The 20,160-nt window shown below is 39.2% G+C and overlaps 1 protein-coding gene across 1 annotated transcript; it reads left to right on the top strand.

Annotated features, from left to right (window-relative positions):
• The first annotated feature begins 292 nt into the window (after positions 1-292).
• On the top strand, positions 293-19,858 carry BBS7 (Bardet-Biedl syndrome 7). The gene is made up of 19 exons (XM_075709857.1): positions 293-328; positions 679-744; positions 2,035-2,097; positions 2,949-3,124; positions 3,753-3,939; positions 4,634-4,706; positions 5,627-5,743; positions 7,145-7,275; positions 8,022-8,106; positions 9,241-9,343; positions 9,918-10,110; positions 11,636-11,710; positions 12,761-12,826; positions 14,266-14,405; positions 15,413-15,577; positions 16,646-16,755; positions 16,862-16,965; positions 18,541-18,664; positions 19,707-19,858. The coding sequence occupies exons 1-19, from the start codon at positions 293-295 to the stop codon at positions 19,841-19,843; spliced, it is 2,151 nt and encodes a 716-aa protein (XP_075565972.1). The 3' UTR covers positions 19,844-19,858.
• Positions 19,859-20,160: the final 302 nt, after the last annotated feature.

The raw sequence follows: 20,160 nt of genomic DNA, 5'->3' as shown, positions 1-20,160 counted from the left end.
GCCGGGCCGGGCCGCGCCGGGGCGGCTCCCGCCCGACGCCGCGGGTGGGGCCGGGGGAGCCACCGGGAGCCGGACCGGTCGCCGTGGGCGGGGCCACCTCGCCGGGGCCCGCCGCCTCCGGCACATTGTCCAATCGCGACGCGCGTGGCCGAGGCCACGCCCTCTCTCAGGCCTAGCCAATGGGAAGCCGGCTCGGGGCGATGCGGGCCGCAGGCTGCGGTTGCCGCGGTAACGGGAGCGGTGGGAGCGCTGGGGCCGCGGCCGCGGGCGGGATCCGCGCCCCGCCGCCGCTATGGAGCTGAGCCTGGCCCGCGCGGACTACCTGCAGGTGGGCCCTTGCCCCGGGGGAGCGGCCCGGACCGGCGGCCAGCGGCCTGGGCGAGCGGCGGCGGCGGCGGCCAGCGCCGGGGGCGGGGGGGGCCGTCCGGCGGCCCCCTGAGAGGGCGGCGGGGCCTGTGAGAAGCCCGGAGGAGGCTCCCGGTGCTCCCGGCGGCGGGGCCGGGCCGGGCGGGCCTCTTGCTGCGGCCGGCGGGTGCCGGGGCTGCGGAGCTGCCTGAGCGGGGCGGGGCGGGGCGGCCCTCCCTGGGCCCAGCGAGGGCCCCGCAGCACCGCGCCGCGGCACGGCCCCGGCCCCGGCCACGGCCCCGGCCCCCGGTTCGAGGATGTGTCTTCCCGCAGGTGGGGGTGACGGCGCAGAAGACGATGAGGCTTCTTCCCGCCTCGGGGCGAAAGGCGACGCAGAAGGTAGCGGCTGGCGCCCCGCAGGGCCGGTCCTGGCGGCTCTCGCTACAGGTGTTTTCTGGCCGTGGAGGGTGCCCTGAGCGCGGTGGTGTAACCATCTTCTGGTGTCTTCGGTTGGCATGGCACGGGGAGAAACTTTGGAACCCAAGTCTTGGAACTTTGTGGAAAACTTTTGAAAAAAATGGAGGAAAAGAGTCTGAATTTGTTTCTGGAAAACTTCCAGAACCAATAATTTTCAAAACTTAACGCATTGCTGAAACCATGAGGAAGCTCTTGCATATTTCTCTGTTTTGCTAACACTTAATATAGATGAAATATTTCTTTTTTAATTTTTCTTAATTAATAGAATAGATTCGAATAGAATAGAATTATTAAGATTGGAAAGGACCTCTAAGATCATCAGTCCAACCATCAACCCCACACCCCCATGCCCACTAAACCATGTCCCAAAGTGCCACATCTACCCATTTTTTGAACACTTCCAGGGATGGTGACTCCACCACCTCTCTGGGCAGCCTGTTCCAATGCTTGACTGCTCTTTCCGTGAAGACATTTTTCCTAATATCCAACCTAAACCTCCCCTGGCACAGCTTGAGCCCATTTCTTCTCGTCCTATTGCTAGCTACTTGGGAGAAGAGACCAACAGCCACCTCACTACAACCTCCTTTCAGGCAGTTGTAGAGAGCGATAAGGTCTCCCCTCAGCCTCCTCTTCTCCAGGCTAAACAACCCCAGCTCCCTCAGCCGCTCCTCATAAGGCCTGTGCTCCAGACCCTTCACCAGCTTCATTGCCCTTCTCTGGACACACTCCAGCACCTCAATGTCCTTCTTGTATTGAGGGGCCCAAAACTGGACACAGTATTCCAGGTGCGGCCTCAGTGCCAAGTGCAGGGGTAACCAAGGTTGCTGCGGTACAGGTTCAAGCAAAGGAAGCTCAGTTAGGAAAACTCAATGGAAATAACAGTGTGTTTTTTGTTCTAATAATAAAATGTCAATATGAAAATGCAGCTATTCCCAAATACGCCTTTGTGGAGTGGTCCATCTGATGGTTGCTGGTGTTTACAACTAGAAGCAGAAAAAGGATTGTAAATGCTATCACTTAAATTATTATTCTTAGGCTTTGGGGTCCTATGTATAGTGGTTTCTCTAGCTTTTTTTTACATACAGCTGTGTAAATTAAGTACTGTAGAATTTAAAGTACTTAAATACAGGAAAATATGATTAATATAGAAAAAGCATTATTTAAAATATTTATGCAAGTAATAAAAAATAACCATGCATTATACTTTTGAAGGTGGTTGTTGGAGATCAGGATGGGGTCATTACATGTTTTGGCATAAAAAAGGGGGAAGCTGTGGTAAGTGGAAATGTTCCATTTAAAATTTTATTTTTCTAAATATTCTTCCTAATGAACTGTTTTTATTGACATGGGAAATAAGATACCTGTGGAAGGTGTCTAGGTAGAGCTGTGGACTGATTCCTAGCTGTGATGAGGACATGCTGATTTCATGCCTGGACAAGCACATGGTCCTCCGCAGTTGTAGGGTCAGACACTCGTGTACATCATCACAAAAAAAGTCAGTTTAACACTTTTGCTTTGCAGTTCAGTTGGGCTTAAGCCTGTACACATACTCAGTTACTGTGATCGGACAAAAACCTGCAGTGATTCACTAAGTCAGTCACCTCAGGGGATTTTGACAAACTGATTGCTTTTTATGAGCCTAGACTTATGCCCAGCTTAAGAAAAAATTGATCATTTTATTTTGGTTTTTTTCCCCCTTGAGGAAGTTCATAGCCAGCTCATAAAGACTCTATAGCAATACAAAGAAATCTGTGTAGTCTTCTGGAATAAGATTGCAACGTGTAAGAGGGAGAGAGTGTGTGTGTGTGGTTTGTTCTTCTAAAAAAAAAAAACCCACAAATAAACTTACAGCTACTAGCAGTGCTGAAATTTTCCTATGGATGAATAACACTGCAATAATAAAGTCTTAATTTATTATATTTTACAGCTTTTTATATTTATTGACTTAGAAAATGCTTGACTGCTTTGTGATTCTGAAGAGAAATGTACAGATTATTCTTGTCGCCATATAATCCATAGTGTCTTTAGTTTTGCCAAAAATTGTAAAGCAAATTTATTATCCTTTATGTTAAAAGGTTACCATAAATACAATATTGTGATGATGAAAACTGCTTTTCTATTTACAGCCAGTGTTCAAGACACTGCCAGGCCAAAAAATTGCAAGATTGGAGCTGGGAGGAGCTCTTAATACACCACAAGAGAAAATTTTTGTGGCTACAGGATCAGAAGTCAGAGGTTTCACAAAAAGAGGGAAGCAGTTTCTTTCATTTGAAACTAACCTCACTGAAAGTATCAAAGCTATGTATGTATGGTATTGGGCATTTTTTTTTTCATAGCCATTGCAGATTCTTAGTTTATGATTTTATGAAGTAATATTTTACGGTATTGTGTGCTTGTAGGTAACACTGAGTGCCAGTCCAGCTCTAGCTTGTGCCATGACGTGTAGGAAGGAACTTAGAGAATAGTGGTGAAGTTTAGAAAGTGTGCGGGGGCTTGGGAGGGGTGTGGAGGTGCTCACATCAGTGCAAATGCAGGTGAGCAGAGCTGGGGTTACTGCCATAGCGTATCGTGTCCATATATTCTTCCTGTAGCAGAACAGGAACAAATTTTTTATTTTTCTGTTTGGATTGTAAGATGCTGCCATATATAAACTGGCCCGAGAAGAATGAATATCAGCAAAATATATTAATGGAATTTCTATAAAGATATTCTTAGGATTTTACGTGAAGGCAAAATAGGACATTTGAGAGCTATGGAAGTCATGTGGTTTTAGCATCCATAAGAAACCTTTTTTAATAGCCAGCACAGCTTGCGGGGGCCCACTGATGCCTTGAATCTGCAAGCGGTAGCGCACGCCTATGGTAGGGCTAAAAGACTGTCACTGCAACTATACCAGGAAAATGCTACAGGAATTGTTTTCTTTTTCTCAGGCATATTTCAGGAGCAGATCTCTTTCTGTGTGCGAGCTATATCTATAACCATTATTGCGACTGCAAAGACCAGCACTACTACCTATCAGGAGATAAAATCAATGATGTTCTCTGCCTTCCTGTAGATAAAGTGAATTGCATTACACCGGTACTTGCATGTCAGGATAGAGTCCTCAGAGTTTTACAGGTTAAAATACTTGCTTGTTTATGTTTTATGTATTGGTGCCATAGAATTGGACTAATTCTGAAGGGAATCAGCATATCAGCATGGCTTAAACATTGTAAGGATAAGCATACTGTATCTTACTTGGCAGTGTTGCTGTCTGTAATGCTGGTACTTTTCTTTAAAAAGGAAAATCAGTATTATAAACGTGCAAGATGAGGACTAATAAAACCACTATAAATAGGCTTTGGAATTCATAGGTGGAATTAGATAACAAACTGGTCCCTTCTAACTAAAAGTGCTCACATGAGGGAATTAAATGTGTAAATCTTTATCAGTCTGGAAATTCTTGCTCTCACAAATTACTGTTGCAACAAGTCTGGGTGATATTAAGTGGTTTAGCAAATTTATTTGCCAGACAAATTCACAGATTTTTTTTAATAATAACACATTTCAAGAGTCCTATGTTTTATTTATATAAATTTCACCCTGTTTTGGTTGGGTATTGGGAGTCTGAGTAAGTGAAGCATTTTTGTTACTATTATCCAGCATAATTTTGTCCTTATGGTTGTGAGTTTTTGGTTTGGTTTGTGGTTAGTGGTTTGGGTTTTTTGGGGATTTGGTTGGTGTGGTTTTGTTTGGTGGTTTGGGGTTTTTTGTTTGTTTGTTTGTTTGTTTTTTAACAAAACTCATTCAAGATAGTTCTCTTTGTCTTTAGGGATCTGATTTACTGTATGAAGTAGAAGTTCCTGGACCACCTACTGTTCTTGCTCTAAACAGTGGAAATGGGGGTAATGATTTTGAATATACACATAAGTAAATAATGTTATTTTACTATATTTTTTTAGATTTTATTGCTTGCATTCGTTAATTACATTTTTCCTTTATTTTTAAGCTGATGTTAAAAATGCGGCAGAAAGCTGACTATGTGAAGTAATTTCTTACAAATAAATATATACACACACATATGACTGTTTTAGACAGTTCTAGATTATATTTGCATTTAATTGAAAGCCGCTTACAAGAGCAGTGAGATACGGGGTGGTCTCGTTGTGTAAATATGAACTGGACTTTTGGGGGCCTTGTCAAAGTTCTGGGTTTGGCTTTCTCTTACACATGGATTTCCATAACTAGAATCAGTTGCATCTGTCCATGGATGGATGAGAATATCGAGTAGAGCTCATGTAAACTAAGAATGTGGAAGGATTAAGTTTAAAATAGTTTGATCATCCTTCTTGCTAATCTGTTCTGACCTAATAGAAATCACTTTAGTGTGTTAATCTGGTGCTTAATTTAGTTTCAGTTAGGTTGTGTGACAATGACGTTCAGCTTACTTGCTTAAGTCTTGGCACAACATTCACTATTGCGTGTGCGTTCAGAATGAATCTCTTTGCTTTTCTTCTGTAAAGGCAATTTAATGGCCTACCTTTGCTGAAATTTGAAGTATTGGATTATGAATTGTTTTTAGGCAGAACGCCAGTGCAGGGGGCATTCATACACAGAAGAGTGATAGCTGTGAAGAAATTATCAGAACAGGTGTAGTCTTCATGTATTTATTCTTGTTTTTAAAGCCTCACAGTTCTGTTACACAACACTAATCCTAGTATTTTCTTTTTCCCTCGGCCTTTAGAGTGCAACTACACAATACTTTCACATTTTTTTAATTGGTGTACTTGATTTTATCAATTCTAAATTCAGTTTATGTGTTCAGGTGATTCTGGAGAAGAAGTTGTGTATGGAACTTCTGATGGTAAACTGGGTCTTATCCAGGTTACTGGTTCCAAGCCTATACCTAAGTGGGAAATTGGAAATGAAAAAAAGAGAGGAGGTATGTGTCTCAATCTCTCACTGTTTAGCTTTCCAGCATATCTGAAGCTTTACTACAAGTACGATAATCAGGAAATCTTATTCATAGATACTTTAGAGGCATATTGTAATTATGTCAGTATGTGATATTAATATGAGTAAGCTCTCTTTCATTCTTCTGATTTTCTTATAAATAATTCTAATCAGTTTGTCTTGCTTTGGGTCTTCTGTTCATATTACTTCCAGTACTTCAGTATACTTTTGTTTTTACAGTATTTTTAAAGTGGCATTTGCAAAACAGTGTTGATTCACATATGATTACTTGAGGTTTTTTGTCATTTTGGTGACCATTTCTAAGTGAAAATAGAGCTGCCAGATTTTTCAGACGTTCAGTGGTCTTGAAGTCTCTTCAGAGGAAAGGTTAGCATCTTCCCTGCAAGACTTCTTTTTTCTTCTTTTTTTTTTTAAAAAAAAAGCCATTATAAGGGTTTTTGTCTGAAGATGGAATAAGGCTTTTATTAAAGCTCCACAGTGAGACTTAACTGATCAGAGCATAGTACGACACTTCCCCTGTTTTAGCCTCGGTAGATGCCACAGAAGCAGCATCTATTAGCCCATACTCCTTTGCAAAGGAGGAGACCAGGAATAGAATTTTTTTTTTTAATGTAATTATCTCATAAAAGCTATCGCTAAATTATTTTCTTGAAGTGCTTCCTAGTATGTCCTTACTCTTCCTATGAAATATGAAGGAGTCATAAAAGTTAAATTCAGTCTCGTTTTTCGTATTAATTCTTGTACAAACTCTCTCACTGCTTTCTCCTTCCAGACCCTAACTCTCTTTCCTGTCCAAACGTGAGTAGTTGTCACAGGCTGGTTGCACATGTGCTAGTAGTGGGCTTGTCCCCTAATGTGTCAAGTAGCAGTACCTAGTCCAGGTCTGGCACAAGTCAGAACCTTCTTTCTGTCACCTTAGCCAGAATTCATAGTACTCCATTTACCGATAGCTTTAAGTCAATTATAGGAAACAAAGAATGCTTGCTTCTTCAACTGGCAAAGTTACAGTAGTGTGGACAGACACATAGTTCATCTGGCGAAATGTTTGATGAGGGAGGGTTAAACCCCTCAAAAGTAAGCTATTTGAATATCAGAAGGCGTCTCGGACGTTCACCATCAGTGCTTTTCACCAGGGGAACTGTAGTGGTTTTGGCTTGGAGTTGGTTGCTGTAAAACCCACTGTGGAGTCTTGAACCCCAGGCACAGGTGAGAGGCTTCAGCCCTTTAGTGGACTGACCCAGAAATAGCGTTAATAAAGCCTTAAGAGCCCACCAAGAATCTCTTTCTAGGTAACTGAATGTGGCCTGTGTATTACTGTGTCACAAATGAATAAAGATGAAGTAAACGGTTTTGTTTTCTTTTTCATTAGGCATCTTATGTATTGATAGTTTTGACATTCTGGGAGATGGAGTTAAAGAATTACTCGTTGGACGAGATGATGGAATGCTAGAAATCTATAACTTTGAGACTGCAGATGATCCTGTCCTTCGATATGATCATGTAAGCCCACATTCATCACACTCTTTGCTGGAAAAATGAATTTAAAAAAAAAAAAATCTGTATTTCAAAACTTAAAAGTATTTACAAGATCATTACTACTAAAATGTGGTTTGTTTTTAATTTGATGAGCTCTGTAATGTTGACAATATGACCTTCAAAGCAGTATCCTAATATTTAAGAACCAGAAAGTGAAATAGTCCTGATTTGAGCAAAAATCAAAATAGTGTAGAGGGCATGTTAAAGTTCTGGCTCTGTTGACTACTGAAGTCTCTCCTGGGTGAAACCTAATACAGTGCTTCTCTCTCAGTGAAAAAACAACCCCATGTTGTGTATAGTCGGTGTTTTACATGTAAAATAATAAACATAAGCTCTCAGAAATTTACTGAGCATAATTACTTTGATTACGAATTGTTTAAAATAGTAGATTTGATCCATAGTGATTATTTCAGCCTTCAGTCAGATTGCTAATTCCTGCTGGAAAGATATGTCCATCGGTGTTTTGCTTTAAACTGCTCTTTTAACGTCTTTGTTATGCAGAGCAGAATCAGAATGCAATTGTTAAAACACCCCAATTTAGCTGTGACAGTCATCAGCTAGCTTACTCTTTTGTAGGCCTAGATATTGTGTGTCTGTGTAGGTATTTTGTGATGCAGGAGGAGCACAACCCTTAAAATCCCCACAAAACCCCCAGACTTCTAAAATGAGTGCAGTGATATTTCCCTTTGTTTGAATGTATTTATTTGAAGGCTTTATCAGAGAGCATTACATCAATCCAGGGTGGCTGTGTAGGAAAAGATGGCTATGATGAAATTTTAGCATCCACATATTCAGGTAAGCTTCATACCATTTACTCAATAAATGTCGCATATGGTGATGTGATAAAAATGAAGCAGGCTGTGGTGTTACTGCAGCTCATGTCTCTTAAAATTTTTGTTCTGATTGGAACCAGGATAATGTTTTGTTGAAAAGACCTCTTCTGATTTAATATTTACCCTTCAAAAAAATGTTCCCTACACTTCAACTATGTTTTTATATTTTAAGATATTCATAATGTGTTCCGCTGTGTAAGACAGCGGCTGGTTATTCTCTGGTGTAGACTGCTGCCTAACTGTAATGAAATAATGAATATGTTATGTCCAAAGGAATTATTTATGATTTTTTTAAAATTAAAAATATTGATAGACATGCCTCTCTTGTTTTTTGTTTGTTTGTTTTCCTGTCTTTTATGTAACTTCCTTCCTGTTCAGCTCCATAGTGCTTTAAATGGGGTTGATTTTGCTTCAGTAGAAAATAAAGCTTCCCCATGTGAGGCATCTCAGCAGCCCCTCTGTAGGATTCGAGCTATTGGCCTGACTGTCACAGAGGCCATGATAAACGTGCGGCGTATGTTAACTGCTGCAAGCTAAAATATTGCTAATTCTTTATATTCGTTTATATTCAGTGCTAAAAAATTAACCTACTGAAACCTCTCGTATTCAAAATCACATATTTTGGCAAGATACAGTTCTCAGTCAGTTATTGAGAAGTAATACCATTCAATAGTGTTTTTCACTTCAACTGGCAGCATTCAATCTCAAAGCACGCTCTGCAACGTATCGTTTGCTATAAACACATTGCACAACTTTTGTTGTCAGCTATAGTACTGCAAATTATTCAAGGTTTTGTCAGAGAAACAGGTGGGAAAAAATTTGACCGCTCGATTAAAAACTGCCGCAGAGGGATTTATTACTCAAAGTACTTAATGAAAAAGAATAAGTAATGTTTTCCAATCTGTAAGTTAAGAATGAAACCCATAAAAAAAATCATGCTCAGTGTCTAGATTAATCCTCCAAAGAAAGGATTAAATTAAATTCTCGATTCTCTCTACCCAGTATCTGGAACAAACATCACTCCACTCATACAAAAGCTGAGTGTAGACTTTTCTTTATAGCTTATAAGGAATATAAACTTCATATGTTGGTTTAGGCTGGCTGACAGGACTGACTACAGAACCTGTCCATAGAGAAGATGGATCAGGTGAAGAACTAAAATTAAGTCAAGAAATGCAGAGCAAGATTTCATCCCTAAGGTAATTGCATTAGGAAGAAATTTAAATGGAAGAATTGAAATGTTAAAAGCTGAAACGTCATCTTCCCTTCCTATCTCACTGAATTTTCTGTATCGTTAATGTCTCTGGAAGTAGAATCAAGCCTTTTCAAAGTAGAAATGAATAGCAGCCTTCATTTCACAGTCTCTGTCTATATTGCCTTAACATGATGATGTCTTAATGCCTTCTTCCTCAACATCAGCAAGATAAGATTCCCTTCTTTCATGCTGCTTATAGCTTCTAAGTGATGGGAGGAAAGGAGTCACTAGCATGTAATTCAAAATGCATTGTACTCTTGAAGGAAAAAAGTTGTCCTTTCCTATGACTCATTGAAATCTCTTTTGGCAAAGTACCGTAGAATCTACATTTTCATGTGATGTGGTTTATATTTTATCTTTGTTATGTATGTGGAAGGGGAGTCACCAGTCACTTCTGGTTGGAAAATTGTGGGCAGAAGATAAACAGGATTGCCCTGCAAGCTTAATCTACTTAATTTCTAGGGTAGCTTTTATAGTTGTTTTTCTAAGACATTACATGTGGTTTTTCCCTTTTCTAGGAACGAATTGGAACACTTACAGATGAAAGTACTTCAGGAACGTGAAAAATACCAGCAGTCTTCTCAATCCAGTACTGCTGTGTCATCAGTACCTGCATTTAGTGTGAACGATAAATTTATGTTAAATAAGGATGATGCTAGCTACAGCCTCATCTTGGAGGTGCAGACAGCTATAGATAATGTCCTGGTACAGGTGAGTGTGGTTTTGTTCTTGTTGGCAGTCTTGATACCTAAATAAAACATTCAGAGACTTTCTAGTTTAAAAAGCTGGGTGTAGGGGGTTTTAAATATCTGAATTGTTATAAGAGGGAATTGAAGTGTATAGCCTTGCAATGTTGAAGTAATTGTTGTAAACACTTGTTAGGGAACAAATACAGCTTAAACCTTTATTGAGCAGAGCAACATTACACTACCAAAACAGACCAAAACGCCTGCTGTACTAGCAGGTTTCTACCTAACTTTTGTGTTTGCTTTTGCATGTGCCTCCTTATTTAAGCAGCAATTAACTCGGTAAATCTTAAATGAGGTGCAGATTCTCACTCACCAGTCAAGTACCCTCTGTAGTGGAAAATTAATTTTAGAATGGTACGGGCCACCTGTGCACTTTCAGTGTGGCACAGCGTCTGATTTGTGTGCAACTGGTGATAAATACTCCTGCCAAGTACAGCAACCTTAATTAGTTATTTCTCCTACTGCATCAGCTGAAATTAATGTTATCTTTGGTAGTCAGAAAGAGCAGTGGTACTGAATCACGTTCTTTTGGGATATGCACGGGGAGAAAAATTTTACAAGGAGGAATTTGTGAGTTGAATTTGCCATAACAAATGGGAGAGAACTACTGTAGGATTTTATTTTTCACTTCTTAATAAAAATCTCATTTTTATTAAGGATGCTATTAGAGCAATGCTAAGCTACAGCTAATATGCAGCTCTATAGTATCTGCTGTTTCCATAGCTAAGTGAGGAATAATGAAATTGTTTAATCTAGCCCTGAACTTAATGTAGCGTTTAGAACTTATGCCTTTTTCTCTAAAGAAGCATAAAGCACTATCTGGTATTTCTCTGCTGTGAGAAGACAGTAAAACTGTTTTTAAAATATTTTTTAGGAAGTATGTTGCATATTTATCAATGTTTCCTGATGCTTTTGTGAAGTTATAAAGCAGTACCAAATCGAGTAATTAATCATTCTAATACCCTTTAATCTCATTTTTAAAACATTGATAGATTTAATTTTAATTCCAGTGAAAATACATCTAGATAAGAAGTGGTCTGTGTCAGAAGTGTTATTATAAGTAAAAGGATCATTAATAATTACGTAATATGATCCTTGGTTCCCTGAATGAATATTGTAATGCCCCCATTAAAATAGGGAAACGCTTCAATCATGAATATACTTCATGCCTATGAATGAACTATACTTTCATGTCTGAAAGATGTGAATATACTTTCGTGTCTGAAAGACAGTTGCACATCTTACACTGAAGTTGTTGTAAACCAGCCACGCAAGAGTTCAGGACTCCGTAAGAAAGTAAGAGAAAGATCATCATGTTACTCTGGGATTAAGTAGTAAGCTGTGTGTTTGTTAGGCTTTTACCTCTTGAATGAAGCAATTATTGCCTCTCCCTTATTAAAATAACTGATGACAGCTAGAGGATAAATGCACTAGAAGCTACTCAGGAACTTCAGCTCTTTATTTTTCCTTCCTCATATGTTCTGCAGAGTGATGTCCCAATAGACTTGCTGGATGTGGATAAAAATTCTGCTGTTGTTAGTTTTAGCAGCTGTGATTCTGAGGTAAGTGAAACAAAAGAGATGATATTTATAGGGATCGCATGATGAAAGCTCTTAATACTGTACATTAATAATAGAATTTGGATTTATGTGTTTATAATTTTAAATATATTGAATTAAACAACTCGTTTGGTACGTTTGGAGAGCTCAGCTTCATTAGAGATACTGCAGAACTAGGAGTTAGTGGCAGGTCCTGACATAAGGCAAAGCTAAATATGTGCAAAAGGATCCAGGAGCAACTGCTCTCTTGCTTTTTTTCCTGCCTGATCAGGCATGTGAAAGACACGTTCAGTATTGCTCTCTTCTCTGGATTTGCCAGGATCACCTATATTTATTTCAAAGTAATTTAGGTGAAGAACACTATTTCTTACTTAGTTCGTCTCTTAAAACACTTTAGAACGTGAAAATTCTGCTGTGTGGGGAGTCATATGTTTAAGTGCATTTTTATAAACTTAAATACTTATAGAATTACTAATGATGCTTAGGGCCAGGGGGAAAAATCCAGAAACTACCTTAGCATTATGAAAATCTGTGAAGTCTCTTTCTTTGTAACGGTCCTCTAAGTGTTTTAGTTTTAAGAATGAAATTTGCACACCATTGGTCTACCCTGGAGCTTTTAGAAACCAACTTTTTATTTTAAGTTTCTTGTCATTTCTGGTGATTAATTTAGGGTTTTTTGGTGTGTTTTCTTACTGATCTTACGTTAGTTTTTGGATGTTGGACTAATGTTGCAGATGAGTGGGGCAGGCTGACGTGTTCTTCAGATGAAAAGTAGATATCTATGTAATTTTTATGGTGGTATTAAAGAGCATAAGAGGGTTCAGTTGATTTCTCCTTACATAGAGAAATTTTTAAAATTCTACTGTAATTAAAATTAATTAGAGTATTCAAGGGAACCAAAGATTACTTTTTTGTATTTAACTTTTGTAAAATAGCTGTACATAAATAGCAAAAACTTTACTGTACATGTCTACAGTTAAAATAGACCCGTATAACTTTTGTGAATCCACAGACCTGTTTTGTATTATTTTTCTGGTTTTTTGCTGTTTACAGCCAAATAGCAACTTTCTTCTTGCGACTTACAGATGCCAAGCAAATACTATGAGACTTGAGCTTAAGGTAAAACGCTCCAAAATATTTTCCATAATAAACTAATAGTTATGTAGATGTCTGCTTAGGAATGGAGAGATCTCTACCTGGACTGACTGCTTAGCCTGAGCGAACGATCAGGCCAATTTCTGCTGCTGGTTGTTTCCTGAGAACCTTCTAATCTGGGGCTTTTGTTCCTTTATATTTGTCTGTAAGGTTTCTAAAGGCTTCAAAAATGTGTTACTTCAGAGGAGAGCCTGGGGTCCTTCTTGAGTGTCCCTAAGATGAAAGCAGGGGGGAAGTCGGAGATTGTGGAAAATACTTGATTCTGGAGACAGTGTGTGGGACTTAAAGTGGAGAGAGGCGTGGGAAAGAAAGCTCTGGCACTGTTTGTCCTTGGAAGTGTTTGGAGGAAGTTACGCTGGGAAGTAACCTGGGAATCTAGACTGGATTTGTATTTTGGAGAGGAAGCAAATCCGGTCATTCCGTGCTTATTATACTAAAGGCATGTGGATGTTTTGGGGTTTATTTTTAACAATCCACCAAATTCACACGTTTTGTGGCGTCCACCAGGGGAAATAATAAAGAAAATCATGATTAGGAAAATCCTCAACATGCACACAGGCTCTAGGTTTTCTCTTTATGTAGTCGCCTAACACTGCAACCTCCTAATCTGATATTTGTTTACTTATGTAAAACTCTCAGTCAAAAGATTCTCATTAGAAATTTAAGCCTGCATAAGATGCGTCAAATGTGGGGAAGTTGGGGGTGGTCATCTGCTTTTTGGTGAGGTTGCAATAATGGACCTGGTGTGCAGGATTAAGACTCTTGTTTCCCAGGTGCCCTCCTTCAGAAATGGTGTTAGTGTGCTCATCGGTTCTGAGCGGGTCACTTCATCTCCCTGTGTCTCAATTCTCTTATTTTAATTCAGGGGTATGACCCTGGTTGCCTTGAATATTGAAAATACTAGCTAAAGAGTATATAACACAAGAAAAATTAATCAAATGCATTCATGATACACAACGTTTTTCTTACTCTCCCACTAAAAACATTTATAAACTTGCTGTTGTGTGTCATCATAGTGCTGCGTGTCATCAAAGCACTGTGCTATCACTCTTGCGTTTGGATCCTGCTGTGATGGATTCGATCTGCACAGCTTCTACTGCCACCTCGCTGCAATACATTGAGCATCTCCAGTGATTTACGCCTGCGACGTGGAGCACATTCTCTTTCTGTGTTTTGTCTATGCACATGCAGACAATATGGACACTACTTCATCTAGTTTTAAAACATTCTTGATCTGCTTTATTGACAATGGCACTACCAAGTAAATATAGTACTCTAAATATTCTTGAAGTACTACGGTCTGTCTTTAACATATTTTGAATACCCACCAATTTTCCAAATAGTGGTAAATTAATCTTTTTCCCTTTTGTTCCTTTTTGTGGGTTCTGCTTTTATTTCTGCAGGTTCGATCGATTGAAGGACAGTACGGGACACTTCAAGCATATGTAACTCCAAGAATTCAACCAAAAACCTGCCAAGTTCATCAATATCAAATTAAACCGCTTTCGCTTCATCAGAGAACTCATTCTATTGACCAAGACAGGTATTCGCACAGAAAAATCAATGCTTTTTTCTCTTGAAAAACTGACACGATCCTCTTGAAACAATGTTTACTCTGTAAACTTAAGTATGTCATTTCTCACCCCTAACCTACAGTTTTGAGCCTGTAGTTCCATTTTACAGGTTTTCAGACAGAAAATGAGGATTTAATGGGGTCCTGCTTTCCTTGCCATTCTTTATCTTTGTTTTCAGGTTATTTTTCATTTTGCTGACCTGGGTTATAGTGCAGCTCCACATGTTAGTAGAGCTGAGGGTGTGGTAGAAAGGAAACTCTCCTGTGTTAGTAACCGCAGTCTTTTCAGTTTCAGCCTCATTCTCTCCTCCGCCCTTTTAAATGTAATTCTTTCTCATAGCTAATTTGGCTCCAAAGCTGAGCCAAGACTTTTTTCCCCCTTATCTCTCTGTTAGGAACCTACTATTTTATGCAATTTCCTCTTGATTTTTCCCCACCCTCAGTTAACATTTTGTATTGCCACCAAGGTATTGCTTGCTTCAAAACAAAACTGAAAGATTGAAGGAGTGATATCAAATGCTTTTTATATGCAAATATGTCAGTGTGCAAACGAGCTCCATTATGCCTTGTTGTTGATATAAATGCTATGTCTGTGGTTTGCAGCATGGGAGACTGTTGAGGCTCAGTTATATTTGCTGTGTTGTCAGTTATTTACCTTTGTCATAAGTTTCAGGTTTAACAGCTTGAAACAGGGTACGTCAAAAACTTCCAACTAGTTTCTTATCCAGTTCTGACATGCCTACTAGCAGGTGAAACTTGAATGTGCGCATAGTTTTTTGTCTTGAAATACAGAAAAGTAGCTGTAATCTGCAATACGTAACTACTTAGCAACGTACCTGACTGTTAACAGCGTGTTGATTAAAAGGAAACCACTGTGTGGTACCAAACTTTTTTCATATGGATAACCAGGGCAGTGACAGTGCCCCTCCTTCATATCTATTAACTTTTTTTTTTTTTTTAATTTCATAATGTCATAGGCCCATGAATACGCTGACGCTCAAAGGTCAGTTCAGTTTCGCTGAAATTCACTCGTGGGTTGTGTTTTGCTTGCCTGAGGTGCCTGAAAAGACTCCTGCTGGCGAGAGCATCACCTTTTATTTTCAGAACACCTTCCTGGGTACACAGCTTGAAAGTACTTACAGGTAAAATATGACTACTAAAGCACAATGTGACTGCGCTGGGGCTTTTGTCTTTCTCATTCTTGACCAGTCTGCATTTGAAATGCGTACCATTTCACGCACATACTACTGTTCCCCTCTCCACCCTCCCTTCAAAATTCCCATTAAAGAAAACAGGAATCTTTCTTAAAAAGGATTGTCAGACATTACCAGGGGTGAGCACTATCCAGTAGTGATGCAATCTGTAACTTGAATGGGGTTTTTCTGGAAGTTGGTCCAGCTTTTAGAATTTAAAGAACATAGCTAACTAATACAGTGAAATTATTGTGTAATGCCTATTGGTTTATAACTTCCTTTTTTTTTTTATTGAGGAACAGAAATAACTTAAAAGGCATTTTATAGTCATGCAAACAAAAATTTGATAAGCATTAAGCTGAAAATCTTCTTTTTCTGCAACTTATATGAGGCAAATATTATTTCTTTGTTTAAGATTAATACACTGTTCTCAAATTAATTAGTTATATCTTCCTTCAACAAATAATATACGTCCACCTGAAAAGGGAACTGTAAAGTGGGGAAAAATTAATTGTTGTAATTATACAGATTCGAGCCTGCTCCCAGCCTACCGTATGTGTTGTCTACTCATAATGTAGAAAGTTGTTGGGTGGTGGTTTTTTGGGGGGAAGGGGAGAGTGGTTTTTTCTCCCTTCTGGTATTGACGCTTGCTCTTTGGTGTCAAGGTTTTGCAATGATAAAACTTAGGACCAATGAATACAGTTGGAAATCTTACTTGTATAACCTTAGTGCCATACGATAAAGATAACTTCTTTGTGTATACCTGAGAGTCGTGTATACTGCTTCGTCTTATTTACTGGAACAAACTGTTCTCTGTCAAGATGACACTGGGAAGGAGGGAATAGCATAGGTGTATATACAGCCACCTGATCTATGGAGAATCATTATGGCCTTTATAGAAGTTGCTTTCCTTGATTCGGGCATTAATTTATAGGCTTTCTATTTTAACGTAGGGACAAATGTAATGCATGCATCTGTGTGTAAGTCTGTTCATTTAAAGTTTTTCTTCCTTTATAGAAAAGGTGAGGGATGTTTTAAGTCTGACAACATTTCTACAATATCCATCCTAAAAGATGTGCTTTCCAAAGAGGCTACTAAAAGGAAGATTAATCTCAGCATATCATATGGTAAAACTTTCTTCTCTATTTTGTTGTCCTTGACTTCATTTTATATTCTTATAAATGGAATATGTATTATTCACTTGCTTGTTGGGATTTTTTGACTCCTTACTAGACATAAATGAAGAATCTGTGAGGCACACATTAAAGCTTATCCACCCTAAATTAGAGTATCAGCAGCTGTTGGCCAAGAAGGTTCACTTAATCGATGCCTTGAGAGTAAGTATCTGAACTCCCGTGGAAGGATTTTTAGGGGGGATTATGTTGTCAGATACCAAGCTGTAGGGCTCAAGTCAGATGTGTGTCACACTGGTATCTGTTCCATTTCTGTTCCCAGGACATGTATTTAAATTATCTAGGAGGCAGGCTTCTTCAAGTAAAATTCCCATTTGTACTATAGAATTAGTGAATAACATGTGGGATTACTGACTGATGTTGTGGATGCCTAAATCGGACAGTAGAAGGCAGCCAGCTTTATCATCTAACATTCTCTTTTTGCCTGCTGTTATTTTCCAGTTCCTTCTTTGTCTCTTTCCACAAACCTTTAAAAGTTTTTTTAGATCTGGAGATGATCATCCAGGCCAGATGCGACTTCCTTGCCTTGGAACTTCATCCCAGCGTGTCATAATTTCTGAATTATCTGCTTATTAATCTTTTGCTTAATACCCTCCTCAACGGTTAGTCTTTGGGAGGTACCAGTTAGGCACTTTGTCTCAGTTCTTGGACTTCTTCCAACAACCGGGATTTTACCATCAAAAACTTGCCACCTCTCTTTTGGGTTTGTTTGTGGTTTTGGTTTGGGTTTTTTTGGGGGGGGGGGGGGGGCGGGGAAGGGAAGGGCGCAGGTGGAGATGAAAATGGCCAGCCAGTTCTCTCTTGTCCTTTGTGGGAATCAAATACTAGTTGTCAGAACTCTTTAGTTAGTAGAAAAACTGACTACCAATGAGGGTAGCGTGTATCTTTATTGCCACTAAAAGTATTTTACTTGGGCTTGATTGGGCAAATGGGGGAGGTAGAGAATAATAGAGAATTTATTCTTAATGCATATTATGTTTGTGCAATAATAATGATGTTGCATATCTTGCTTGGTTTAGGCTTTTTTTAGGCAGCAAGTCTTCTCTGACAAATCTTTTTTGACAATTTTTTTTTGTTACCCATTTTTTTTGATAATAACTTATTCATAGGCAGTACAATAATCTGATGATTGATGAAAGCTGTTATTCCAGCAGACTCACGATACACAGCATAATTACCGTTCGTCCAGAAAAGAACAGTCTTTCTGTGGGGAAGAAAAGGTCTATACCATCGACCATCTTAAATTGGTCTGATGGTAGACTGGGGCATTTTAGAAGAGGCCTATAAAACTTTTTGCTGTTATGAATTGAGTGATACTTTCAGAGTTTACTTTCACCTTCAGACTGCAGCATGTGCCACACTTTCTAGGATTTTACTTATTCTAAAAATGAAGACATGCTGAAGGCTTTGAGCCTTCATTAGGCTTGATTCTGTAGGGGCTGGGCTGTGGTGTGATCCTGTTCCGGCAGCACTCAGAGCTGGAAGCTGTAATACACAGGATTTTGAGAAGCTAGTCTATGAAGTGACAAGTAACATCTAGGATATCATGAGAAGACTAGAAAACGAGGCACTCTGAAAATAACTCTTGCTAGTTTAGAAGGGGTTTGTCTTCTCTCTGAAGTACTTCCTCCTGTCAGTCCCAAGCTTAATTTCTTCTTATTTTTATGCTCTTACGATACTTAACTGCTGTTAATTCTTATGATTTAAAATGTCTTTGAGGAATTACAAGTTCATGAAGGAAATGTAGACTTCCTGCTACCAAAATACCGCAGCATTTTGGAAGAGGCAGATCAGCTGCTTGAGGAATACAAGAGACAACCTGCACATCTCGAGAGACTTTATGGTTTGTTGATCAAGTCAACTTAATTTTTTTAAGTGCAACTTAATGTCCAGAGAGCACGCTGGACATGACTGAAATAGTTATGAAGTCAGTATTAGCAGAATTGAAATAATTTGGTAAGTGAGTACCCTTGGGTAGCTTCAGGTCGACAATAGGTACGTAACTATATATGTCTGTCTGGTCATACAGCCAAGGCTGCATATTTACGCAGTGTTCTTGATCATAAAAATCTGAAGTTAAAGGTGAGGCAGTAAAACCTAGCGCATACTGAAAATGGCTTGTATGCTACTACAGACTTTGAGTAACTCTCTAAAGGTTCTCAAGAATTGTTCACCTGAGAGCTTCTAAAATTGATTTGGCATCACAAGCGTATCACTGAGAAAGAATGAAAATACCAGGATTATTTGCAAGTGACTTTTCTACTTTTTGTTTAGTAAACAGCTTCTTCGATTTGGATGATCCTTGTCTTTAATGGACACGATTAAGCACGATTAAGGATCGTATTCAAATTCAGGATGACATTTAAGAATGTATGCAAGTTAAATGAGTGATTAAGTTCTGAGCGGTTAAGTTTTGCAAAAGATCAGAAAAGAAGAAAAATGCACATGGAGTGGGAAGGGAGACTCGTAGAAGATGATTTAATTTAGTGAAGGGAATTCTGTAACCTCCTCTGGTGTTCCCCATACAGCTTTCAGCTCAGAGAATCTCTGCCAGACACCAGCTTTTATAAGCCTACATATACACAGCGCACGCAGAGCCCTCGTTGCCCGTCCTGTGATAGTTCCTTTCTCTTTAGTGTTTCAGATGTGGGTAATTCTAAGGCAGAAATACGCACTTTGGAATGGAGCTGGAATCTGGGCTGTTCTCATTGTGTTTGGGGTTTGTTTAAAAGTACATCATTGTTTAAAGCGTGCAGTTTAACAGGAGTCTTGTCTCTAAACCCAGAATTGACTAGAATAGTTGGTATATAAGAACGAGTTAAAAGCAGAGCTACATCACAACGAAAACAAGGCAAATAATAATTCCTGGGGTTTTACCTTTGCAGGTATGATCACAGATCTCTTCATAGACAAATTTAAATTTAAAGGCACCAATGTGAAAACCAAAGTTCCTCTTCTTCTGGAAATTCTGGATGGCTGCGATCAAGATGGACTAATTGCTTTTTTTGAGGCTGCAGCCTGACAAGGAAAAAGCAGAGTAATTTTTTTTTTTTTTTTTTTTAAATCAAGGCAGTTCAATATCAAGTCCAAAACACTTTTCAAGAAAAACTGTTTTTTGTTAGACTGTCAGCTCTTAGGTTTTATTCATATTTACTATGCTACTGAATGCGGTAGTCATCTTCAGTTCCTATGAAGTGTTGTGTACGTTAAATGCGCGCAGAGGTTCTGCGTACGCAACGTTCTTCATAGCTAAAGAAAACCTGGAAGGAGATGTAAATACCGAACACCCTTTTTACAGAAATATTTTCAGTACTGGTAAAGACCACATGCTGTCGTCCG

This window comes from Pelecanus crispus, chromosome 4 (assembly GCF_030463565.1).
Source record: "Pelecanus crispus isolate bPelCri1 chromosome 4, bPelCri1.pri, whole genome shotgun sequence".
NCBI classification, from domain to species: Eukaryota; Metazoa; Chordata; class Aves; order Pelecaniformes; family Pelecanidae; genus Pelecanus; species Pelecanus crispus.
The sequence above is the reverse complement of the archived record's forward strand: the minus strand, read 5'-3'. Positions and strand labels throughout refer to the sequence as shown.